This window comes from Penicillium mononematosum (genome assembly GCF_028829835.1).
Source record: "Penicillium mononematosum strain IBT 11891 chromosome Unknown utg000005l:1.0-9366267.0:1.0-9372171.0, whole genome shotgun sequence".
NCBI lineage: Eukaryota > Fungi > Ascomycota > Eurotiomycetes > Eurotiales > Aspergillaceae > Penicillium > Penicillium mononematosum.
Window position 1 is genome coordinate 6572888 of NW_026643275.1, and position 24841 is coordinate 6597728.

Genomic DNA, 24841 nt, shown 5'->3' on the forward strand with positions numbered 1-24841 from the left:
TCGGGCTTATTTCAATGTTTACTTCATTTGATCGTTCACTTATCCATTCTGCGCTTTTAAAGGCAATTATTGACAGGGAGAGACCCTGATCTGCGGAAGAAAGGGGACAAAAGCAATCAAAAATGTACATATATGCCTCATACAATTCGAGAATGATACGTCCAATCTCGGATGAGCTCACTCACATTCTACGATGTACACCCATGTGGGAAATCGCCAAGTCCTTCTAAGCCCCCAACGTTGGGAACTGCAGGTGGGAAGAGTTGAGTTCGGAGATATGTATCTAATATGTACAATATACGCAGTAGAGCAGAGCATAGGAACGAAAATTATAAAATTATTAATAGAAGCTTTACGCCTTACACAGAGCTTCCTCCCTACCCGGACAAGGGGTCCAATCGGTGCTGGGATATGAAATCCCTGGATTCCGAATTGTTTTTCTTCCGACGAAGCTGAAGTGGATGTGGTTCCAGACCTGACAATGGAATATTCGAATTGAAGGGGCAAAAAAAAAAAATAGCGCAACCGTGCTGGAGAATATGTAATCAAAAATCTTTGAGGTCTGTCGGCGACCGAGAGCCATTCACAAAGCGAATATCATCGCCAACGCGGCGGACTCGAAACAGGAGGCCAAAAGGTCTCACCGGGAAGCCCATCCGATCGGAGCTCCCTACGAATGTTATTTTCCTATCTATACCTAGGTACTCCGTACATGGAGATATACTTATGTCCACCGTGTGATATTCTAGGGCGGCAGTCTCCGTCGCCGGCCTCCGACATACAATTATTTTCCCGATCAACTCTCCAATACTCCGTAACCTTTTGAAGAGGCTAAAGTCGAAATTTAAAAAATTTAAATAAAAAAAAAATTTAAAAAAAAGGAAACACCGAATAGAATTAATTAGGGTATAGCTTCACTCCACTTCGGCACTATCTGCGGCTCTGGGAGCTCGTAGCTGTGGATTGGGGTGGAGTCATGGAACCTAAAACGGACTAGCGTAGACCCAACGCGTTTTCCTCCCCGGCTTTTTCAGCCAATGAGGTTACAGTCTTTCTTTATTCACAATTCTACTTGGTAGCTGTCATCACCAGTTCGAGGTCTACCGTGTAAATTGTTGATTTCAACTCCGAATACTCCAAATTTCAATTATCCCCTCACATCCCCATCGTTTATCGTATACGGGAGTACAGACAGTGCAGCTCCCTGCGTAATGCTGGAATGAGAAATAAATCGCGCACCGATCATCCATGTAATTTCCATGTAAAATTATGTGTGCTCAATTTGTTCAATTCCCGAATGGAGAATACCCTTTCAATTCCATATTCAACACCGATTTGACTGTGTCTCCGCATTTGTCGGAGTCGGCGCCCGCCGTCTCCACACGGCGATACTCCTCTCCTTGCTGGATCTGCTTCCCGAACAAAAGAAAGGAAATTCTAAAAAAATTAAAAATTAAAAAAAAGGAGCTTTTGGAGGGATCCAGATTCCAGAAGGGCTTTCATGCACAACGGTTCGTTGTCAACACCGAAAATGAATCCACATGGGTCGTGACCCTCTCCTTCGTCCGACTCTTCCCGACTTCAAATCATGACTCTTTTTTTTACTATACCGTGTTGCCTCGACACGCGGTCCCGGTTAATTATCTGGTCATCGTCCTCTCGGAATGTCCTGGATGATGTGCGCACGAACGTCTCAGGGCAAATTTAGCATGTTGTCTCGTGTACATAAAAACAGGCTCGCATCTGCTCCAAAATCTTTTAATTCTTTCTATCATTCTGCTTCTACTCCAAACTCCAAGTCTTCTCAGTCCATCATGGCTCGATACCCTTTACTCCCCACTCAACAAAACCGGACGGTGCATGCCACCCCGGCTCCTTTTGTGAACCACACCTCGCCTGCGTAAGTCGACCCAGATCAGCTCACCCAACTCGAGCTTGCGACGAAGAAAGCAGTCACTAATCTCAATCGCTCTTTAGTGACGCCAACTATGACACCGCCAACCCTTCATATATCCGCAAGTACCTGCGCACCTACGGCCTCACTCCTCCTCGCGCCGAGGGCTACGAGACACAAAAGGCCCGCTGCCTGGCACAGCTGGGTCTGAAGAACACCCCTATCGAAAAATTCCTCTACCTCAGCACTCTGCGCAAGAACAATGTCCACCTATTCTACCGTCTGGTGACAGACCACCTCAGGGTACGTTGAGCACCGAGACATGTGATTGGACCGGGGGATCTTGGGGAGACGAGAATTAACCATAATCATCCCTGCAGGAAATGACCCCCCTGATCTATACCCCAGTGGTGGGCGAGGCCTGCCAAAATGGTCCGAGATCTACCAACAGCCGGAAGGTACGTACCAACGAAGACTGTTTGATTATCTTCTCCGCAGTCGAATTGTCGTGTTTCTCCGCAGTTGGCAATTTCTCCGCACACGAAATATAACCGGAGACGCTAACGCTCGTTTTAGGTATGTACCTGAGCTGGGAAGATCGCGGAAATCTGGCTTCGGTCATCGCCAATTGGCCCGAGTCGAATGTCGAGATCACATGTATCACCGATGGCTCCCGAATCCTCGGGTTGGGTGATCTGGGCATCAACGGCATGGGTATCCCCATTGGCAAGTTGGCGCTTTACACCGCCTGTGCGGGTATCCGTCCCGAGGCCACCCTGCCTCTGACTCTCGATCTGGGTACTGGTAACAAGGCCCTCCGGGAAGACCCGCTGTACATGGGCAGCCGTCGCGACAAGATCTCACCCGAGGAGGAGCGGGAATTCTTGGACGAGCTGATGGCTGCTCTTACCGAGCGCTGGCCTGGGTAAGTGACTCATTCTCACATGTCTTTCGGGTGATCTCCCTATAGCAACCATGACTAACGAAGCTTCTATAGTATCGTCATCCAATTCGAGGATTTCAAGAACCCCTTCCCCGCTCTTGAGCGGTACCGTGACATGTACACCTGCTTCAACGATGACATCCAGGGTACTGGCGCTGTCATCCTTGGCGGTGTCATCAACGCTGTCAAGCGCTCCGGTCTGCCCTGCAAGGACCACCGTGCTGTGTTCTTCGGCGCCGGCAGCGCCGGTGTCGGTGTTGCCCGTCAGATTGTCGAGTTCTTCATGCGCGAAGGCATGACCGAGGATGAAGCCCGCAACTGCTTCTACCTCGTCGACACCAAGGGTCTCGTCACCGCTGACCGCGGCGACAAGCTCGCCGACCACAAGGTCTACTTCGCCCGCCGTGACAACAACGGCGAGCAGTACAAGACCCTCGACGAGGTCGTCGACTACGTCAAGCCCTCCATCCTGATGGGTCTCTCCACCATGGGCGGCGTCTTCACCCCGGAGATCCTGCGCAAGATGGCTGACTGGAACACCGCCCCTCTCATCTTCCCCCTCTCCAACCCCTCTTCCAAGTCCGAGTGTGACTTCGAGACCGCTGTCGCCAACACCGACGGCCGCTGCCTCTTCGCCTCCGGCTCCCCCTTCCCCAACTGCACCTTCACCAACTCCGCCGGCGAGACACGCACCTACTACCCCGGCCAGGGCAACAACATGTACGTCTTCCCCGGTATCGGCCTCGGCAGCATCCTGTCCAAGGCCGTCCGCGTCACAGACAGCATGATCTACGCCTCCGGCGAGGCTCTCTCCACCGCTCTCAACGGCGAGGAGCTCGAGCGTGGCCTGCTCTACCCCGACATCACCCGCATCCGCGAGGTCAGCGTCGTCGTCACCCGCAAGGTGATGCGCGCTGCCCAGGAGGACAAGGTTGACCGCGAGATCTCGCTTCGCTCTCTGAGCGACGTCGAGCTGGACAACTGGATCAAGGCCCGCATGTATGACCCTCACACTGAGGTCCGCGCTCTGGAGCGTGAGGTCGGCCACCTCCTCTCCAGTCTGGGAACAATCTCGCCCCCCATGACGGCGAGTGGCTCCCCGACTGAGGAGAAGAATGCCAAGTTGTAAGATTTGATCTTTTTCTTTTTTTCTTCTCGGTTTTGCATACTGCATTTTACAAAAGAAAAGAGCATCTGTTCTAATCTGTCAGCGCTTAGGATCACTGCGTGATGGACTCGCATGTCACTTACCTTTTGATATTTCCCCCTTTTTGTCGGTTTCGAGCGCGTTTCCCTTTTTCTTCTTCTCTGCCTATTTTCGGGTTGGACATGACCTTTTTTTTGCCCCTGATTGAATACCCAGCACTTGTTTTGTTTTTTTGCTCGCATTTTGAAGGTCTTCGCATCTTGGGATAGTATTTAGCTGCCATTGCCATATAAATGAACAAATTTTAAAATCATTTAAACTATCCTATTATCCATAGCTCCTTTTTAACTTGGATATTATACAATTCAGTTTGTATAGGCTCATTTCGTCCGATTATTCGGACAAAACCTCTGACCAACATCTATGGATGTCTATATATTGCAACATCTTCCCTTGTAAGTTAACAATAATGGCGATCTTCGCTGATCAAATAAACCCGGATGAACCCAACTCCCCGATTTTGCCAATCCACGTTGAAGAACGTGGAACCTCGGTCCTGGAGACTCCACAAGACCGGGAGATCAATCTATCCGATATTTAAGGGTTTGAAAGCAAATTTGTATTCTTATAAATCTTGAGGTATTTGTTCATTCCTAGTAGTTTTCTTGTTCAGATTCTGTCCACAGGTGGTATAGAGGTATGTCTCCCTTCGATTGCGAGGGAAATCCAGACTAACGCCGTTGACAGAGTGTTTCTATATCCATTGGGCTCGAATATCCACGTCGCCAATTGCATTAGACTGCATAATTTACACTGTATATATCGATCGCATACGAGGCTGTACATACACCATGCCATCTCCCCTCGCAGATCCCGTCAAGCTCCCGTGTGGGCTGGTTTTGCCGAATAGGCTGAGCAAGGTACGAGCCACATACATCATTTTCACGTCTAATGGCTATGTATAAATGGGAATAAGGACTGACGGACTTCAAGGCCGCAATGGCTGAGTTACTAGCCAAAAATAACCAGCCGACAGACCCTCTAGTTGATGCATATGAGCAATGGTCGGACGGTGGATGGGGAAGTATTCTCACAGGTAAGGTCTAATGCTGCCAGAGATTAAGACTTCTACGGCAAATTTTGAACCCTTAAATCCGATTTTAAACATATATCCATGTCCCTTCCGATATACGCAAAGCCCTAATGACTTGCATTCTCATATGCAACCTTTCAAACTTTAACTACGACCCTAATCCCACCAACACCATCAGAACATATACCAACAAAAGACAAACCTAACACCTCCTCACTAGGAAACGTCCAAGTCGACGTAAACCACATGGGCAGCCCTTTCGACCCAGCCCTACACAACGAATACAAAGACAGCGAAACCAACAGCGCCCTAGTCGCACAATGGAAGAAATACGCCGACGCCTGCCAAAAGCACGGCACGCCAGCCATAGCCCAGATCTGCCACCCAGGCCGGCAGTCCTTCCGTGTCGCAGGCCGCCGCGGCATGTTCGCACAGACGCTCGCACCCAGCGCTGTGCCAATAAAGGTTGGAGATAGCTACCTCGAGAGACTGATTGGGTATCTGGCTTGGACTGAGCCCAAGGAGATGACGACTCAGGATGTCGAGATGGTTATTCGTCAGTTTGTTGATACCGCGAGACTAATGGCGGATGCTGGGTTTTCGGGTATTGAGCTACATGGTGCGCATGGGTATTTGCTTGGTATGTCTTCTTCTTTTTCTTGTTGACTGAATGGCTCGATAAGCTTTGTGCTAATGGTTCGTCTGTTTAGATCAATTCCTCAACGGCAAGGTATGACACTCGGGTTTCTTCTATCACCCCAGTTCAAACTACCACCATTATCAAATATCAACAAAATTACTAACTCCACCTAAAGACAAACCTCCGCACAGACGAATACGGCGGCACACCCGAAAAGCGCACCCGCTTCGTCCTAGAAATCATCTCACAAACGCGCAAAGTCGTACCGGCGACCTTCGCAATCGGCATAAAGCTCAACTCAGCCGACCACAGCTCCACAACCTTCGAAGAAACAATGACGCAGATCGCACTGCTAGCTGAGGCCGGCCTCGACTTCATGGAAATCTCAGGTGGCAGCTACGAAGATCCAAAGATGATGGGCTACGGCAAAGCCAATCTAGCGACAGAACCGAAATCCTCGCGCACCGCAGCACGCGAAGCCTTCTTCCTCGAGTTCTCGAAGGAGGTGCGACAGCGCCATCCCGAGCTCGTTCTTATGTTGACTGGTGGGTTCCGCTCGCGGGCTGGGGCTGAGGCCGCTATTAGGGATAATGCTTGTGATCTTGTTGGTATTGGGCGGCCTGCGGCTATTGATGCTAAGTTCCCGCGTCTGTTGCTCGACGAGAGTGTTGGTGATGATGAGGCGCAGTTGCCTTTGAATAAGGCGCCTGTTCCGTGGTATACGCGCTTCTTGCCGTTGCATCTTATTGGGGCTGGGGCTGAGAGTGTAGGTTTTCTGTTTCTTTTTTCTTTTTGGTGCTTTGCTAATGAGTTTGGTAGACGTACTATGCTGCGCAGATTCAGAAGTTGGGGAAGGGTATTGCTACCCTTGCGCCTCCTTGGTAGATTCTATATTTGTATCAATGCTTTTCTGTTTCGTTTTGTATAATACTCTATCTCTATCTCGGGGGACGAGACACCCCGACGTGACACTAGTCATGGCTCCGCGACACTCCAACATAGAGACCCGGAGGCCTTCTAATGCTGAGGTAGAAGAGCCTCACATCATTTGACGCCGAAGAACTTAAGCAGTGGTCCACCCTAGTGCCATGCCATACACACTCTATGATGTTAGATCTGCAAAGTTGCCATGGTTCTTTGTTGTTCCGAAAAATATCCTTGTTGGACCTAACCCTCTACAAAAGGGCTCTTTCGATATCAATTTTCGGTTCCGTGGGGTATTAGATGGTCAACATGCGTGGATATAGTATTATCATAGAGTACATTGTCATTGTGATACGTTATAAATACAAAAAACGCTAACTAGCAGCCCAACTTTTCATCCTCCTCAATAGGGAATAACCGTAACTGATTCAACTTCTCCTGTTCCTTCAACTGCCCAAGTTGTTGATGAAGGGCATCGTTGCCCTGTACCAATTTTTGAATCCACAGCGCAGCCCCCTCGAGAACATATTTCCTTGTGAATGACTGTTTCTCAAGCCCCGGTACAATGCGACAAAGCTCTTTATATCGCTCTCCAATGATCTCTCTTCTTCTCTTCTCCGATCGACAGTGGCACAATTTCTGTCCTGGTCTTTGCACACACTTCCTCTTCTTCTGCCCAGACTGAGTCCTGGATTTGACGCAGCTTGCCCGTCGCGTGCATTCGGTATTGTCCGGAGAGAAAATCTGGCCTTGGCTCGATGAGGATGAAGATGGTGAGGATGGGGTCTCGGAGAATCTTCTATTTTGTGGGACCATCGATGGCTGGAACATGGGAAGTGTAAATCCATTCAGTTCTGATGGATCCAGTATAGGCTTCTCAGATGGCTCGTCTATAATTTCGGGGATATTGAAGCCAATGTCCATGGTCGTGCAGAAGCTGGCCATGTTCCGCATCAGATTCTGCACAAGCCTCTCTTCTGTCCAGGTGCCGATAGGACTAGAGTAGCCGTGATAGCAGAAGCTGGGATCTGAACCCCATTGGAGGCCTTCTTCCGGCCATTGGTCTCGGGAGATTGGTTGGGGTTTGTCGGCTTGCCAAGGGCAGTGTGAAAGGGTATGGTCCATTTGAAGTGTCTGGCTGTCGTTTTCCATTTGGGTTCTTTGACTTGTGGAAGATATCCAGGTAGCTGGTGGTATCGAGTTAAAATTGTACTTTTGGGGGTTCGTTGATGGGTCTGGTTGTGATGTTCTAATATCAGGGTTGTGGAAAGACAACGATATGTAACAGCACTTGATTTTGGATTAAGGATAAGGGGGAAGTCAAGGGGATTGGCTTCTATTAATGCCGTGAAGCAAGTCTCATTAATGAGGCAGCAGGGTTCCCTACGTCAATTCCGGAATGCACCCGGCATATTGTACCTGGGGGATCGGCGTCCTCCACATCTGCACTGCACTACGGGTGCAACGTCCGGTGGTGAAATGATTGGCTGATTCGACTGACTGCATTTCTCCATATATCATTTTAACTGCGTACTTAAGTAGGCATAGATGTAGTATGTACTTAGTTTTCGAGTATTCCTCTCCTAACGTCTCCGTGTAGAAACAAAACACATCGGGTGCATCCCGGGGTCCACGTATGATGTCGATCCAACGAATCGGAACCAGCTGCCCAATTATAGCAATTCAGGGGTCATTAGTCTTGACCTTAAAGACGAAACAGGCACACACATCTCCATTTCTCCGTTTTATTTCGACCTAATCCCGCGGGGTAAAGTTTGACACGTGATAATATCTCCGGGTCCATTCCGGACAGCCTCGGGATTGTTCCACCCCTTTTCCCTTCCCCGGGTCTGCAGTTCCCTGCAGCACGTACCATTCCTTTCGGTTATCATCCGGACCACCAATCGAATAGTGCAGCAATACTGTGGCTTGTGGGACCAAGCGCTGTGAAACAGATGCCTCCCAAAGGTGGAATTACTAAACGGGAGCCACCAAGGCGTCGTAAGATTGCCTTGGCCTGCGAGTCATGTCGAGATAAAAAGGTCAGGTGCGATGGTATAAAGCCAATTTGTGGCCCATGTGCTCGACGCTCTTATACCGTTGACCAATGTGTATACAAGCTGGATAATGCGAGGTCTGCCAGCAACGATGAATACCTGAAGATTCTCCATAATCGTATTCGGGAGCTTGAAGAGACATGTGCGAAAGGCGGGGTTACTGTTCCGCCTGGGCCTTCACAAGATGGAGATTACAGGGCACCTGGGAGTCAAGGTCATGTGGGTGAAGATATGGATCTGGATCACCTGGATGCAGAATCCAGGACATCTGTTGCTGCTGAAGGATTACTAGGACTGGGTTCCACCCCTGTGCCATCTGGACCAATCCCTCTGTCTTCAACGCCTACTTTTCAACCGCCAAGGTTTCCCGCGCAGAGCAACGGACCGGAAGCTGAGCGCTATAGATCTCCACATGTGACACATCTGTCTCCTGAATCTACCCAGCCACGAGCAGGCAGTATATATCCTTCACCGTCTCTCAACTCCCACGGTAACGTCACCGCCATGGGTGCAATCTCTGTTGCAGAAGATGAACCAAGCACAGACTCTCCACGGGAGCAGCAATACTATGGGAACTCTTCAGTGGCGTCTTTTATGCGTCTCGCGGGAGAGTCGATGCCTCTGCAGTCGTACATGTCAGCTTTGCGAGACAGCAAGAATGAGTCGTCAAGGTCCCAGGGGCCCGATACGGGGATTTGGCGAGATTTAGGCCATCCATCGGTAGATCTTCGGTTCGACGATTTCTCCTTGCCGTCTCGATCTCTGGCAGACCACCTTCTTGAATGTTACTGGGACAGAGTACATTGTCTATTCCCATTTTTCCATCGCCCCAGCTTTGAGCAAGCGTATGAGAATCTCTGGGGGTCGGACAAGGCATCCAAGCCCGAGTTGCCACAGCTCAATATTGGACTCGGGGGTGCGTTCGATTGCGGTCCTAATTCAATCGTCTTCCACTGCGCACTCAATTGCATCTTTGCCATTGGCTGCTATTTCTCTGATATTCCGCCCGCGGACCGGGAGGCTGCGGTTTATTCTTTTTTCCTTCGCGCAAAGCGATTTGTGAATCTTGATCTTCTGGACATAGGCACTATCGGCGTCGTTCAAACGCTTCTGATTGTTTCACTTCTTCTCCAGAGCACACCTTATCCGAATCGGTGCTGGAATGCAATTGGACTGGCATGCCGAGCTGGTCAAGGACTCGGGTTACATGAGACAACCACACACGCCTCGACCAAACCTCTCGAGACAGAAATACGACGGCGTACCTGGCATAGCTGTGTCATTATGGATATGTTGGTGCAATCCCTTTTCTACATTCTTTTCTGAAAACACAGCTAACTGATTCAAATAGGATTGTGAGCATGACACATGGAAGGCCGAGCATGACATCTCACATCTCACCGTTGCCTCTGCCTGCAATGGGAACGGACTCCGAAGAAGCTGATCCTTGTGAGCTTAGTGGACAACCCTGTGATCATAAGTTGGGATACATGACGTTCTACGTTTCAACCATTGAATTATACAAAATTCTCGAGTCTATTCTATCCGAGGTCTATAACGCTTGGCAGAGTCGATCGAATACCACTCGCACCGGTTCGCCGCGAAGCTCCAAGCTTTGTAGCCTAGATGTGTTGATGGAGCTCGACGATAAACTCGCTGCCTATGAAGCTAGCGTTCCCCAGCCCTTAAATTGGACAGATGAGCCATCACTGCATCACTCAGGCGGTGGCAATGCGTCGACATTCAAGCGCCAGCAGAATGTGCTGCGTGCGAGGTAGCTTCTCTTTCTGTGCTTTTCAGTTACAATTTCTAACTAAAAGAAAAACAACAGATTCATCCACCTTCGCCTCCTATTATATCGCCCCATGTTCACTCAACTCTGCTCCGATGAGCGAGCAGGCTCGTCACGTCGCTCTGATTCACAACCCAGCGAGAAAAATATAATCTACTCTACTGTTTTCTCAAAATGTGCCGCCTCCTGCGTCATGGCAGCCATAGACCTGGTCTCACTTGTTCACAAGACATATCGGACAAATGTAACTGATGCATGGTGGTACAATGGATTCTGTTCGTGGTTAATTCCGCTTATTGTTAGTTGCTCACCAACTAACATGTACTAGACACATCGACCGCAGGGTTCATCCTGATAATGTCATACTCCTGCCATTCTATCCGGGAGCAAGTCGATTCACAAATCGTGGATGAGAGTTGGCGCAAGTGCGAAGAAATCTTAGCTTTTATGGCTATATTCAGTCTGTCTGCCCGCAACTCGTTGCAGTTCTTGCAGGTGACCCATCAACATATTACACAAAACTACTCAGGTTCGTTGCTATGTAACGGATCTTCGCTGGGTATAGCTGATTCTCGTATAGCTACTTGTCGGCCTGGTGATCCCTCGTTGGTTGCCACTCAGCTGCACCAAAGGGGCAATCAACAACCGAATCGACCCGATTTGTCGTCGCAGCCTACCGAGCCCATAGCAGACGAACACAACCTCCGTCACGAACCCACTAACATGGATATTAATCTTCTTACCACTTGGGATGAGATGAGCTTGGGCCAGGAAGAGTTTGGATTCCTTGGAAGATTCGATTTGCCGGATCTTGCAAGCTGGTTCACGGATATACCCCCTTGAACATATTATAGACCTGAATACTTTAGAAATATGCAGCAGGGTCATCGGGCGATCTGGTCTCCAACTGTCCTTTATATCTCAAGCAAATACCGCTGAAAATCCATGGCAATTCTCCCATGGTAAATCTTAGAAAAAAAGGACCTGTCATATTATAACAACAAAGAAGGGTATCAACTTCCATCTCTCGCATGTATGTACAACAAATCCGAAAACATGTTACATGGGATCAAAAAGCCTCATATCACCATGGCTCCAAAAAGTCCCAGACAAGTTCTCCAAAGTCTCAAAGTCCGGCACCCACAGCGGATCACTCTCATCCTGATCAATCCACGGCGCCAGCTGCAACGCCATCCTAACCGCATGCTCAGAATCATCACCCGGACAACCCTGAGGCGTAGCACCCGCAGTATCAGGAGCCAGCCCGGTCGGGTTAACCGGGGGAAACTTATCACTACCTGACATACCAGGAGCAGTAGTAGAATTCCAATTAACGCCATACTGGGCCGTCATCAGCTCAGCCATTCCGGCATTTCGGGCAGTCTCATTTCCCTGTAGTTTCTCCATGGCGGCGTTGACTAGCAACTCGAAGGCGTCGCGGTATTTCTTGACCCATGCTGCGCGCTCGCCCATTACGAATAGGACTGTTGAGCAGGCGCGGATGTCGTTGCTCATGCGGACGGACCAGACTTGGTCTGTGTGTGTCCATAGTGCGTAGAGGAGGGTGATTCCGGCCATGAAGACGGTTTGCACGGCTAGGAAGGAGTGGCCGTATTCCAGGGTCTGGTGGAGGCGTTTGTGGGATTGGCATATGTTTCCTGCGGCCAGGATGCAGATTTGGTAGTACGGGTCTGTGATTGGGAGGAGGGGGAGGAATGGCTGGATTAGTAGGCGGACTGCTCGGTTAAAGTGCAGCATTGGGTAGTCGAGATCTGGGCCGCTGAATCGCAGTAGGGCGGATTCTTTCCATTGTTCCAGTTCAAGGTATAGAGGGTCCATTTTTGGTCGGAGAGAAGATAGGGGACGGTCGGCGCGGTAGATTTTATGTTGGATGCGGGAGTCGATGCGACGGAGTTTGAAGAGGTAAATTGCGAATGTCAAGGTTGTGGTTTTGTTTGGATCTAGGGGTGCTGTGAGTAGTGTCGGATCTTCAATGTCGTCGTCCACTTCGAGTGGGAGGTCAAGATCAATGTGACGATCGGATATACTGAACGGGCGACCAAGAGACATTGATACCACTCGCTCCAAATAGTATACAGTCCAAAATAGTCTGCGTCGCATCTGAGTGGTAAATGGATCCATGTTGCTCTCATTTGCCTTTCGGTGAAGACCTAGATCGATAGCAGTACGCATAGCAAGTCCAATCATGTACCACATGCCATGACTGGATGCAGTTCGGAGATGATACACGACAAGAAGAACCATGGCCTCGATATTTTCGATGGATCGTGCTTCACACATTGTGGGAACATGCTGCAAGGCCGTAGTGTAGAATCGCTAAAACTTGTAAGCGGCGTCCGATCTAATGCTTAGAGAATATAATTACCTCGGGAGTCGTGTACGCATATTTCTCACTCAGCCGAAGCATTGTTGCGCCAATTGCATAGACCAGGTTGAGTTTGAAGATAGCAAATCGATCAGACCGAGTAAGATCCTCGCGCTTGATCTTCGCTAGGCACCATCGATCCGCATGGATCTGCCATACTTGTTTCCGATTAAGAAATGGATATCGAGAATGAAGCCGGGTAAAATATGTTTCGAGTATCCTTGCCCCCATCTCATCCGTGGGAGGCTCAACATTCGCCGGCAAGAGATCTTCCATCCTAGTTGCTCGATCTCGGATTTGAGTGGCGCTGGACTGCTCCGACGGCCCCTGTGCTTGGCCTGCCTTGTTTCGAGAATTATTGGCGGTGGTACTGGTTTTCTGCTGCATTCTTGAGATGAATTGGTTCCATACACTCGTTTGAACCATCTCCCCCAGGTCGGCAGCGAGAGAAAGACCAGAACTGGATCCTACGTATGCAGGGGCCTCGGAGGCGCTGAGAGCAAGGAGGCCCACAATCTCTCCGACGGGATTATTGTCGAATCCCGATGTAGTTGTGTGCGGCGTTGTATGCCCACCTTGTGGGGAGAACAGCGAAGACGCAGTATTTGTAGCGGCAGCATTCTGGTCTGATGATCGATCAGACTCAACAAGTTTACGCTCAAGGAACATTACACGCTCCTGTAAGCCACGTATGTAACTAACGTCCAGATTAGCTTTTTTCCGGTTGCTTGATACATTTGGACCTTACTCATTCTGTCGGTCTTTGTCCTCTCGGACACTGGACTTGTCACACGAGACCCCTGCCTTCAAGCAGTTGGAACAAGTCGGATGTTCATTGTCGCACTAGCAGCCCGTTAGTCGAGATGTTTGTAACTATATTACTGACTAGAGCTCACCTTCTGCTTCCGTGTCTTGCAGCGAGTGCATGCGGTCCTCCCGCGTTTCCGCGGGTTATGATCTCGCGATGCGGGACTTGTCTGCCTCGATGACTCGGGACTCTGCCCGAGTGCATACATATTGAATTTTCTGGAAAATATCAACCTCAGTTTGAACCATGAAGACACTGGTGAAGTGCCATTGCAAGGGGAGGTTGAGAGAGGTCGGAGATGCGGTTGGAGCGGGAATGCCAAGACAAGACATCTATGAACACTAAGGGCAGCCTATAACGGAGGCATTCAGGCTATATATTTAATTCTTTTGCTTTGTTGTTTTCTGTAGTTCGGACACTTGTAATCAGGGAGATAATTCAAAGGGTTGAGAAATCATAAGCTCATGGAGCTAGCCATCCATAAAAGCAGAACTTGGAAGTGATGAATAGCTTCTATTTCACCAGATAGCAATATTGACATACAATGTCATTAGTACGACTCGGAAATAAGTGTCAAGTCTACATATGTATTTGGTATCACACGCCGCCTATGCAACAAAAGCAAATGCCAGATTCAACCAAATCAAAATCAAATCGAGCGGCTCCTCAGCGTTTTCAAGTCTCTATATGCCTCGATGCTGCTCCTTCTCTCCATATCCCTCAGTATTAGGTTCCGCCCGAGAAGGCGGCATAGACGATTCGGCGAATGTCGATGCAGAACGACGCTTCTCTGCCTGGTGGTATGCCTGATGGTCGACAGACTCTTCGGGGTAATCAGAAGTAGCCGCCTCGGCATCTCTCTCTTCTTGGGCTTTCCGCTTTTCTTCTTCAATCTCTTCCGGCTCCTTTGGACGCTCCAGACCTCTGTCACGCACGAACATACATGCCAGGAAACACGCACCGATGAGGGGGACCTGCAGAATGAATACTGCGTGGGAAGCCTTGCTGTAAGAAAGCAGGATTGAAGCCCACTCAGTTGCACTGAGGTTCGCTCTTGAAGGAAGCGAGTATGAAGAGTCTGCCAGGTATGCGAACTTGCTTGGTAGGTTAGAGCGAAGAGTAGCCTGCAGAATTGCTGCTGAGATGGCGAGGCCACATGAACCACCAATGCAACGGAAGAAGTTACGGTTTGCAATCACGACTGCTCTTTGGGACTTGGTGCAATGAGCTTGCAGGGCCACGAGAGTAGGCTGGAATGTGAAGCCAATACCGGCACCCATGACTGCCACAATGACGGCAATAACGGCGGGATGGGTGTGGGTACCGAATAATAACATGAGACCCGACCCCCTATGGGAAGGATATTATTAGTATGGGGTCATAGTAAGAGGGCTTAGGCATTGATCAACGTACAAGGTCCACAAGCCAAATCCAATCCAAATGATTTCACCATACCGCTTTACTCGTGAGATGTACTGTCCGGATGTGATTGAGAAGATTGATTGGGCCGCAACCATAGGACATGTCATGGCCGCAGAGGCTATTGGCGACCAGCCACGGGCATTCTGGTAGTACAATGGCAGGTAGTAAAGGCTTGCCTGGTAAACTGCACCATACAGAAAGCTTTGCAAGAAGATTGCAGAGACGACCTTATTTTTGAAGAAGACCACTGTTGCATGTCAATTGAATGTCCCTTTTATCACTATGGGTATATCAGAACTTACCTGGTAGCATCGGAAGTGTAGCCACTTTCCATTCAATAAGCAAAAATGCAACGAGTGAACAACCTCCAATAACGAGCATACTGATGACCATCGGTGAATCCCAGGGGAAATACGATCCACCGCCCGAGATAGGGATCAAGAGGAAAATGATACCAATGGACGATGCAAGCAGTCCGAACCAGTCAATGCGGCCAATGTTTTCTCGGAAGCTATCTTTGCGTGCATTATTCGGAATGAGGAAGTATCCAACGACTGCAGAGCAAGCAGCCAATGGAGAAATTAACCAGAAGAAACCGCGCCACGTTGATCGCATGATGAATGCAGCACCCAGAAATGGCCCAATGATATTACCAATACCCAGAGATGCACCTAGGATACCCTGGTACTTGCCTCGCTTCTCCAAGGTCACGATATCGGAAACAATAATCATCGTCAAAGAGGTAACACCACCACCAGCAACACCAGCCAAGCCTCGGAAAACATAAAACATGGCCGGGCTCTGGGACAAGCCACAGAGCAAGTCTGCAATACACAGCAAGGCTAATGCGGAAATGTACATGATTTTCCGGCCAAAAATATCTGACAGTCGGCCGTAAAGCACGGTGAACATGGTGTTTGCAATTAGCGACGAGGTTCCAGCCCAGGAAATGGTATTCTGAGCATCCAGTTCGCGTGAGATCGTTGGTAGTGTGACACTGATGCCATTCTGATCCACCATGCAAATCAGCAAGGAAATTGCTAGGCCCGTGAAGACAACCATGAGTTGCGCGAAGGGGAGAATATTTGTTTGGTCGTGAAGGGCCTTTTCGGCCTCTCGTTGTCGATTCATAGTTGCAGATGCGGCCCTGCCAAGCTCGCTCAAAATGGTAACTGTCCTTAGATTGTCCGAGACTTTTCGCAAATGGCCATCTGTGCCCTGCCCTGTGGCGTAGAAGATACTGCGACACGAAGTATATTAAGGTTGGGAGGGAATGCTTGGCGTGATACTATCCAAAGCACAATTGTATGGAATGAGGAGGATCTCAATGTTATTTAAAGGAACAGCTAATCCCACGGCAAATTTGTTCATATAAGAGTCATTTTATTGGTAAGAAAAGTTTTTCCCTGGCAGGGTTTTAGGGGCCTCTCGATCCATCGGGCAACTTAACGCTGGATGTCGATTGGAGCTTGAACGCCGCTGGCAGGTATCACATCGGATCCAGGTCCGACGCAAGTGAAACCTTGTGTCCTCGGTTTGCATTACAGCCCAATATCGCACCGATGGATTTCGATCCGGACACTGTCGGCTCAATTCCGCGTCATCTTTTCGGTGCGGTTGGCGAAGAGCGGAGTCTGTTGTGGATCCGCGTCGGATAGCCGATCGGACCTCCGATTGATGAGTAATGGCGGTCCGGGATGCCGAATCAGGCAATTTAGGCCTTTAATCTCCGGATATTTCTCCGAAGTATTCGTGTCGCTCGCTGTTGTTCTGCACCTTGACCACTTATTGTGCGGTCAATTTGGCCAATTAAGCTACTTCTATTTGGGCCCATATATTCTCGACACAGATGTATATATTTAGCCCACACAGCGCCGCCTATGCCCAACTTAGCTCGTTTTTACCAATAGGTGAGGGAGGGTTGCGCAAGATCCTGCAGCTCTGCATGAGGGAAGAAACTTGTTTTGGGGAACAATGTATTTAATCAAATGCATGGGTATAACAATATGTGGTAGTAGATGAGGTGATAATCTCGGAACTAAGCACATAGGAATAGGTATTAACAACTCCACTGTCAAAAGTGGTATCAAAACACAATTAACCAGCGTAGCTCGTCGACTTCATAAAAATATCAGCCCTGATTATATCCAGTCCCAGGTCGTCTCGGACGTTACTTTCCCTGCATAAAATGGACCTATATAGAGTCCTCACAGTCAAAATCAAAACAGAGATCCCAGAAAAGGCCATTGAACCGGCCCCCTTCGCACTAGAGTTAGAGGTTGTCCTCGTGATCTGGAACGGGCATGCAGCATTCTAACCTTAATGTCTTCTCATAGAACGAGTTGAAAGTCGGAATCCGGGACGGTCACGGCATCAAATACCATACAATATCATGCATAGTAAAGCATAGAGTCAGCTGGTGTGCGTTTTGGCTCGGGTTGCAGTGCGCAAGCACGGGTTTGCACAGCCGCATATTCCAACATCAGTACCATGGGTGACCGACATCATCCCTTTTAACATGATATGTTAGGTATGTGCCGGCCCGATTTGAACTCCTAGGCCACCACCAGGCCAGGCGTTCTGGATGGTAGGTGGATTGGAGGCATTTATATCGTAAGCAGGGTTTTCTCCGACTGCATTGCTACTGCTACCAACACCACTCTGAGGAGTAGTTCCAGCGTGTCTTGGAACATTGCCAGGATTCGGTACAGCATGATGGGTCATATAGCTGGCACCAGTGACATTGCCCTGGTTGGGGAAAAAGCTCTGGTTCAGTGACCCACAGGTCGTGCAGGTGAATTCAATCTTGAAATTTGTAAGAACCATCTGGGGAACGGCATCGTGATCACTGCGCTGAGGGTAGTCTTTCGGAGGTCCGACCACTCCTACTGGTAAAGAAGCAGCAGTCTGGTATTGGACTCCTGATTGGGGTATATTCATTGAATGTGGGTTTTGATTGAAAGAGGGTTGGTCTGATGTGGGAATCGGTACGTGTTGCACCTGTGGTGGAGGTGGCAGGGCTTGGGAGCTAGATGGTGGAGCAGGTATGTGGTTGTTTGAGGTCTCGTTTGGGGACATGTTATCATCGTCGACCAGTGATGATGGGAGATGCTCTGGAAGCCAACGATTCTCAGATATCGCCCCATATGTGTGTGCCCCTTCTCCTTGCGACTCGGGGGATTGCTCGGGTGACTGCTGTTCCTCTGCACTCATATCGATATCCAACCCATGTTCATCCTGGCCCTCGGCATGTCGTGGTTGAAGTTTGGTAAGCGCTCGCTGTGCCTGGCGCATAGATATATCATACCCATGGTAGCGTTTCACAGCATCCACAACATCCTGGGCTCGTATCTTCGACTTCATATCGAAAAGTTTCGGGATCTCACTCAGCAGAAATCGCACATGGGAAGCTTCAGAGCGAGCGGGTGTGGCCGCAGGAGAATTTGCACTCCGACGGCAACTATGGCAGTCTTGAAGACTGGTGATGTAGGTGGCATTTTTGTTTGAGCGACAGACCACACGAAAGAAGCAATTTGCCGATGATCGACATCCGATAACGACGCTCTTCTTGTTGCTACGGGCCACACGAAGCTCCCAGTGTTGCCGTACTGATATACTCCGTACCAATGTTTTGAACTCTTCCAGAGAGCAAAACCGCTGGCCCACGTGGAGGCCGGAGTACATCTCCGTCATAGTGATGAAACTGACGCAAGTACAGAGGACAGAAAGAAGTTAGCAGCTAGGGCAGCAGTCACAGAGCCTTGAGCGACAAAGTCCATTGGGCCTCTGGTTGTGGCTTCACCAGGCCGTACTTGCAGACAGCTTTGGATTGCGGAGTACAGCGTGGTCCTTAAGCAAGCACACGACCGATTCTGGGTAGTTTTGAATTGGTCTCTAGCCAAAAAGCCTCGGATGCTATAATTAATTTCGTAAACGAAAGTCGATTACTCCCGTTAGGCAGCACCGCTGATAGTTGAAGAATCGCCATTAAGCCCTGGAGGTCAATAAGGTTAAGGCGGAGTTCAAGTGCCAGACCGCTCGGCTTCACTTTTCATATTCCTCCCACTTCGATCACCTTGAAGTCGCGATCTTCCGATCCACCCTGCGTTATTGGACTTTGGGATTGAAATTCATAATCAGATACAGAAAATGGCTTCGTACGGGCTGCTAGGCCAGCCAGAAGAAGGTTGAATCCACTCCAACTCTGCCCTCCCAGGTCAATGTTAACGCCCCGGCTGTGACAGATGCGCTCCACAAGTCGCGTCTCCTCAACGTCGAAGAAAAACCATTCAAGCGAATTTCAAAACGACTATTGAACCCCGAATCTCTCATTGTCTCACCATCATCGCTCCCTCTCACCCCCCCCCCGAAGAGACCGACGCCGATTCCGATGCGACCGCAACAGAAGCTGAGAAACAGAAAAGGCTCGAAGAATGGCGCCACTTCCGCGAGGATGTCTCACTCGACTTTGCCGCCTTCGAGGCCAGCATTGCGCGCGTGCAGTTTCTTCTTACCAGCAACGAGCAAGAACGCCAGCGATATGCCACCGAGCGAGTTCAGATTCTATCGACCATGCAGTCAGTACGAGAAAGCACGGCCGATCTACGCAGTCAACTTGAAGAGGCACAACGACTTCTCTCCTTGCGAAAGACCTACGATGAATTGACGGACAAAATCACGAGCAACCGCCTACTCAAGCCGCGCGAAGACCAGTCCGCGAACCTTCAGAAATTGCGACTAGAGATCGCAGATCTCGAGAAGGAAAGTAAGGATTATGCCATGACCTGGGCTGAGCGGCGCGAGCAGTTCGGTCGTATTGTGGACGAGGGCATGCAGCTTCGTCGCCTGATCCGTGATGAGAAAGAGGAAGTCGAGCGCCGGGAAGGCATGCAGGAGGGCGAAGACGGCGACGAGGGAGATGTCGCATCCAAGGGTAAGGCTAGCAGTGGGAATACTCCTCCTGGTCACGAAAGCGATGCCGTGACCCCCTCCCAGCACGGCCAAGATGAGGCCGGTCGGCCATCTGCTCTCCATGTTGAGAAGCCCGGGGCCGCCGGTGCTGCGTCACCTTTGCGACAAGTCACAACTGCCCAGAGCGATGGGGCACATGAAGACACCAATATGCTGGATGAGGGTGAAATCTCTACTGTTAGTGATGGCGAATTATCTGAGCTCGAGGAAGGGGAGGAACTCCCTGATGACTTCGGCGGAAAGATGGATACTACCTGAGATGCATTTCGGCGTGTATATTACTAGCACTAGCAAGGAGTTCTGGTTTATGGTCTGGCGTTGGGCATGGTTTCAATTTATTGAATGATATTATGGAATCTTCCACCTTATGGGTATTTCTTTTTGCTTTGATGTAATCGACATCTCTTTCACAAGATTTTCACGAGATCTCGCGCTGTGCGGTCTTAGCTTGAGCGATGGCTTCTTTGGCAGCGGTAATGTGCTCAACGTTGCTCTCCGATCCCTTCTTGCCCTCCTCGATCTATCAAAGTTGGTTAATGGAATCCAAGAATGTAGATAGGTGGTAGAGAAAGGATGTTACACTCACAATCAGAGCTTCCAGGTTCGCAACAGTCTGCACAATCTTCTCCTTCAACGTAGGCAGGACCTTCTTGGTCTCCTCAAGAGCCATGTGCTATCACTCATGTCAGCATTAGAGGTTTCGGAAAGATAAGCACGATGATTCGGTAGAAGCAAAGCTCCTGTACAAGGCACATACCTCTTGCTTCAGGGTATACTCGCGGTTCTCATCGTCGCCAGCGGTATCAGCCTCCAGCTTCTTGATACGCTCAGCCTGCTGCTGAAGCTCGTTGTGATACGAAGCTTCCTCCTTGACCAGGCGGATCACGGAGGAAGTCGTGATCTCTAGCTGTGTGCGGGGTGCCATTGTGATTATCTGTATGAGGGTTAGATGTGTCCGGGGCTTCAACTGCAATTCTTGAATAATATTGTTGGAAGAGATGCCATAAGACAAGGAGGGTGTCTTCTAATTAACGCTATCGGGAGTCTATATCCAGCATTCAGGATGTCCGAATGATAGCTGTACAACTAGCATTGCTGGCACAATTGTTCAAGGCACTGTGTATATACGAACATCATAGCAGAAAGAAAAGCCACAAGGGACATACCTGTAGATTTTGTATCTTGACAACCGAAGTTAATGATATGTCGAGCTGATTTTCAAAAGTTCATTGATATGCCCCTCGATGATGCTATCAAGACGGTGTTTGCATGGTTTGCTTCGCGGTGGGCCATCACGTGCTTCTATCTATAAGTTCCAAAGATGACGGAGGATGGATCCGAGACAACTACAAGATGAATGCAAGAAGCCGTTGGAATATAAAAGGCTGCTTCAAAACCAAAGGAGTTTATATATACCATACCACTGGACTTTCAATACATTGCGCGTTTGGAGAAGTCGTATGTATGAATAAATGAAAGGTGCCTCTGGATGATATCCTAGAGCAGCTACATTACTTCCAAGATTGCTTTATATGTGCTGGTTGCACAATCCTACAAGCAACAATATAGTTTTTGATATTCACAGGTATAGTGTCAACTCCCAGTTTAAAACTCCCATCGTCGTGGTTGACCCGGCAAATATACCATGAAATTTGAGATCCCCGAGCATGTTGACAATGAAGGTCATTTCGTCCTCACTTGAGCCGATATCCAACCTTACAAATATTAGGCCAGTACTACGGACTCGACTCTGTAACTGTAAATATGAAACATTTGAAAAAAGAACATCGAATAAAGCACTTGGGCATTAAACCCATATAGCTCTAGGCAGCCAATCAGCGTCGACCGCGTGATCATCCATTTATTTAAAGCTGGGCCTCCTACCGTCTACAACCACCAGAATAGCGTCCCATCTGGCATCTTTTTGTCTGTCCTTTGTCCTGTTGAGAGCGGCTTGCGCCTCGTCTGCTTTGATATCTCTTGATTACTTGCTTCAACCCCATGTCGCACATTTCATGGTACCAAATAATTCGGTTTGAACCATTGCCGTCATAAGCAAGATGCCAGCCCCATCACTACTTCACCTAGCCACAGCCACGGCTATCCGCTTTGTCAAAGGTATAGATCAAATGAACTCTCTCATTTTGAATGGTCTCAGACTAACTTTGTGATTTTCAGACCTGGATGATCTGGGCGCCATGCCATACTCACTTGCCCGTCCTATCTTGCTTAATATCCATAACCCCGAAAAGCTGGTACGTCGTCCTAAGCTTCACTTGGACTATATTCGCAGTTTCACACTCATTTACTAATACCATCTTTGATAAATTTTCAGCACGCCATGGAGCTTGCATCCCCCCACCTCGCCGAAGAAGACGAAGAACTGTGGCTTGAGCTCATTAAACGGGACATTCCCGACTGGGAGAAGTACCACCTCCCCGATAATACCAACAACTGGTATGGGGTTTACTGTGATCTCCGCGATCAAGCCCAACGTTCACTTGATGCAGATGCGGAGAGGATGAAAATGGCAATTGACGGCATTAGTGCCAAGCGTGCACTCCTCACTCCCAAACTCATCCCTGAGCGCAAGGGCTTGCGCATGGCTGGATCCCGACCGTCTTTCCGACAACGCCATGCTACATATAATCACAGGACGGGCGGCGGCGGTGTTGAAAAGAAGCCTAGCATATTCCAGCCACAGAAGCGTAACACTGCGCTGACGATGCCTACCAAATCTCTAAACAACCGTGCGTCGCAAGTCAAGCGTGCACCGATTGGCTTGGTTGAAGAACACCGTCGCCCCGCCGAGCAGCCAGCACCAAAGCCGCCATCGAAGGCGCAACCACTTGCCCCACGCATCAGCCGGCGCCCAGGCATGCTTCCACCCTCTCTCCAGCACCCCATGCTTGCCAAGAATGAGGCACGACTACGCGCACTGACTTCCACCGCCTCCTCCTCCTCCGCCGCCTCACCCCGTGGCGCATCCAGTAGCGATGCGTCTGGCGTAAAAAAGTCACCAGCTGTGGCCTCTGAGCCCAAGCCTACGCTGAAGCGCCGTGCGACCTCTCCCCCTCATGGTGCAGAGAAACCCTCTGCTTCTTCTTCCTCTCGCCCTGCCCCTTGCGCCCCTTCTTCTTCTTCTTCTTCTTCTTCTTCTTCTTCGTCCCTCCCGATCCCTCACACATCTTCTCTACCCCCCTCCGGCCCGCCTTCCTCCGGGCCTCCTCCGCCCCGCCCGGGCATTATTCGTCGACGTCCGGCGCCGAGCATTTTCATGCCGGCAAAGCGGCGTCAGTTATCGTGATCTTCGGATCACTGGGCCTTCTGTTATTTTCGGGGTATCTGAAAGGAGCCCTTCTACATACTTGTCTATGTGGGATATAGGTGACATCAACTTTTTTACTTGGGCTAAGGAGTTTGGGCGCGTTCTGATACCCGAGGTGGGATTCACCTCACTTGTGATTCATCTCTGTTAAATTCTCATCACATTTTCAACCCACATATTCTTATCCTTAACTCCAGTTATGTCTGTAAGGTTGATATGGGCTCTGCTTGTCCAATGCTACGTACAGGCCATGTGCCTCAACCGACTTTCCGAAGCTTTGACTATCGCGGAAAGTCCAAACGATGCTGCTGGTCAGGTCTTTAGGCTTGCCATGAGGTGAGCTCTATTCAAGGTCGTCGCGTGCCTATCTAGCGTTCGAAACCTAGTTAGCTAGGCTAGGTAATATTGTCAACTCCCGGTGCTTCATTCCAAAAAAGCATCAGCAGTACTCATATTGTATCCCATGGGATTGCGCACCCAACTACATTGAAGTAGGCATACATCCAAAGCCCGGAAATACAGTCAGGAACGGTATAGCAAAACCAAGCCAGTCCTTATGTCCTTCAAGAAAAGGACCCGAATAAATAAAACGTTACAGTCCAAAAACACCTAGTATGAATACTGCCTCTCCATTTCAGCTCAAATCCCATTGCTCGGCCGCGCGGTCGAATGCTCGCGAAATGGGATGCGGGATGGACACCACTAGTGTTCCTCAACTGATTCACATTGCTGCAGAAATATGGTATCTAAAAATGACAAAAAGCGGTTATTTCGACTTCGCAGCGCATCCTCCACGCAGAGCAAGCACAAGATGGAGCGTGGCGCCACCTTCGAGGTTATATTCTGAGGCTGTCTTGTCATCCGCCCTATTGGTGACAAGTTGTTAGCTTTGATCTGTTTTTTGATAATAATAAAAACGCAATAAGATAACTCTGGGGTAGTTTCTTACATCTGCTTGCCGCCGAAAATGAGTCGTTGCTGGACTGGGGGAATTCCCTCCTTCTCCTCGACACGCTCCTTTATCCGGGAGACCTGTGTAAAACCGACCGTATCAGTATAGGCACATTCAGAAAGTATTGATATAGCGATGGGGTTTCGGTCGAAGGGTAGAGTGATTCCGTGCGGGGAGAAGCCGGAAACGCATCCAGTCTTGACGGGTGGTTTACCTTGTAGTCAGGCTCGATGTCGAGCTCGATCTCCTTGCCGGTGAGTGTTCGGACCCTGTTTGGACGCGGAATGTCAGCTTGCCGCTCTGGGTATGGCCTTTTCCAGTTCGGGGTCGTGCCATGATGCAATGGAGATGGGGTAACGCTGGAGCTGAGGAACGCACTTGATCAACATATTGAAGCGCCGGTGGCTTTTCAGTGGTGTGAATAATAGTAATGGAGCAAGGTAGGGGCTGGAATGTATTTGGAGGTACAGCTCTTGTCAGGTGT

At 49.4% G+C, this 24841-nt stretch overlaps 11 protein-coding genes across 11 annotated transcripts; 5 read left to right on the forward strand and 6 right to left on the reverse strand.

The window, feature by feature from the left end:
- Positions 1–1664: 1664 nt before the first annotated feature.
- On the forward strand, positions 1665–3966 carry N7519_010681 (uncharacterized protein; the record flags this gene model as incomplete). The annotated part of the gene is made up of 5 exons (XM_057297454.1): positions 1665–1900; positions 1978–2201; positions 2275–2352; positions 2471–2819; positions 2892–3966. 5 exons carry the CDS (start codon positions 1665–1667, stop codon positions 3964–3966), a joined length of 1962 nt encoding a protein of 653 aa, XP_057145336.1.
- Positions 3967–4835: 869 nt separating this feature from the next.
- On the forward strand, positions 4836–6602 carry N7519_010682 (NADH:flavin oxidoreductase/NADH oxidase family protein; the record flags this gene model as incomplete). The annotated part of the gene is made up of 6 exons (XM_057297455.1): positions 4836–4904; positions 4978–5080; positions 5298–5717; positions 5788–5807; positions 5893–6483; positions 6537–6602. 6 exons carry the CDS (start codon positions 4836–4838, stop codon positions 6600–6602), a joined length of 1269 nt encoding a protein of 422 aa, XP_057145337.1.
- Positions 6603–7019: 417 nt separating this feature from the next.
- On the reverse strand, positions 7020–7793 carry N7519_010683 (basic helix-loop-helix domain-containing protein; the record flags this gene model as incomplete). The annotated part of the gene is made up of 1 exon (XM_057297456.1): positions 7020–7793. The coding sequence occupies one exon, from the start codon at positions 7791–7793 to the stop codon at positions 7020–7022; it is 774 nt and encodes a 257-aa protein (XP_057145338.1).
- An 803-nt stretch (positions 7794–8596) lies between these two features.
- N7519_010684 (uncharacterized protein) lies at positions 8597–11333 on the forward strand (the record flags this gene model as incomplete). The annotated part of the gene is made up of 5 exons (XM_057297457.1): positions 8597–9990; positions 10050–10472; positions 10530–10765; positions 10819–11019; positions 11071–11333. The coding sequence occupies 5 exons, from the start codon at positions 8597–8599 to the stop codon at positions 11331–11333; spliced, it is 2517 nt and encodes an 838-aa protein (XP_057145339.1).
- Positions 11334–11549: 216 nt separating this feature from the next.
- Positions 11550–13892, reverse strand: N7519_010685 (putative C6 transcription factor; the record flags this gene model as incomplete). The annotated part of the gene is made up of 4 exons (XM_057297458.1): positions 11550–12827; positions 12877–13573; positions 13625–13719; positions 13773–13892. The coding sequence occupies 4 exons, from the start codon at positions 13890–13892 to the stop codon at positions 11550–11552; spliced, it is 2190 nt and encodes a 729-aa protein (XP_057145340.1).
- A 475-nt stretch (positions 13893–14367) lies between these two features.
- N7519_010686 (putative MFS transporter) lies at positions 14368–16237 on the reverse strand (the record flags this gene model as incomplete). The annotated part of the gene is made up of 3 exons (XM_057297459.1): positions 14368–15034; positions 15098–15353; positions 15409–16237. 3 exons carry the CDS (start codon positions 16235–16237, stop codon positions 14368–14370), a joined length of 1752 nt encoding a protein of 583 aa, XP_057145341.1.
- Positions 16238–17632: 1395 nt separating this feature from the next.
- N7519_010687 (uncharacterized protein) lies at positions 17633–18799 on the reverse strand (the record flags this gene model as incomplete). The annotated part of the gene is made up of 1 exon (XM_057297460.1): positions 17633–18799. One exon carries the CDS (start codon positions 18797–18799, stop codon positions 17633–17635), a length of 1167 nt encoding a protein of 388 aa, XP_057145342.1.
- A 456-nt stretch (positions 18800–19255) lies between these two features.
- Positions 19256–20335, forward strand: N7519_010688 (uncharacterized protein; the record flags this gene model as incomplete). The annotated part of the gene is made up of 2 exons (XM_057297461.1): positions 19256–19292; positions 19365–20335. The coding sequence occupies 2 exons, from the start codon at positions 19256–19258 to the stop codon at positions 20333–20335; spliced, it is 1008 nt and encodes a 335-aa protein (XP_057145343.1).
- Positions 20336–20495: 160 nt separating this feature from the next.
- Positions 20496–21002, reverse strand: N7519_010689 (putative tubulin-specific chaperone Rbl2; the record flags this gene model as incomplete). Its single annotated transcript, XM_057297462.1, has 3 exons — positions 20496–20597; positions 20664–20750; positions 20835–21002. The coding sequence occupies 3 exons, from the start codon at positions 21000–21002 to the stop codon at positions 20496–20498; spliced, it is 357 nt and encodes a 118-aa protein (XP_057145344.1).
- A 1135-nt stretch (positions 21003–22137) lies between these two features.
- On the forward strand, positions 22138–23384 carry N7519_010690 (elongin A domain-containing protein; the record flags this gene model as incomplete). The annotated part of the gene is made up of 3 exons (XM_057297463.1): positions 22138–22195; positions 22256–22332; positions 22413–23384. The coding sequence occupies 3 exons, from the start codon at positions 22138–22140 to the stop codon at positions 23382–23384; spliced, it is 1107 nt and encodes a 368-aa protein (XP_057145345.1).
- A 787-nt stretch (positions 23385–24171) lies between these two features.
- N7519_010691 (NEDD8 family protein RUB1) lies at positions 24172–24746 on the reverse strand (the record flags this gene model as incomplete). Its single annotated transcript, XM_057297464.1, has 4 exons — positions 24172–24271; positions 24355–24437; positions 24470–24626; positions 24736–24746. The coding sequence occupies 4 exons, from the start codon at positions 24744–24746 to the stop codon at positions 24172–24174; spliced, it is 351 nt and encodes a 116-aa protein (XP_057145346.1).
- Between the last annotated feature and the right edge of the window lie 95 nt (positions 24747–24841).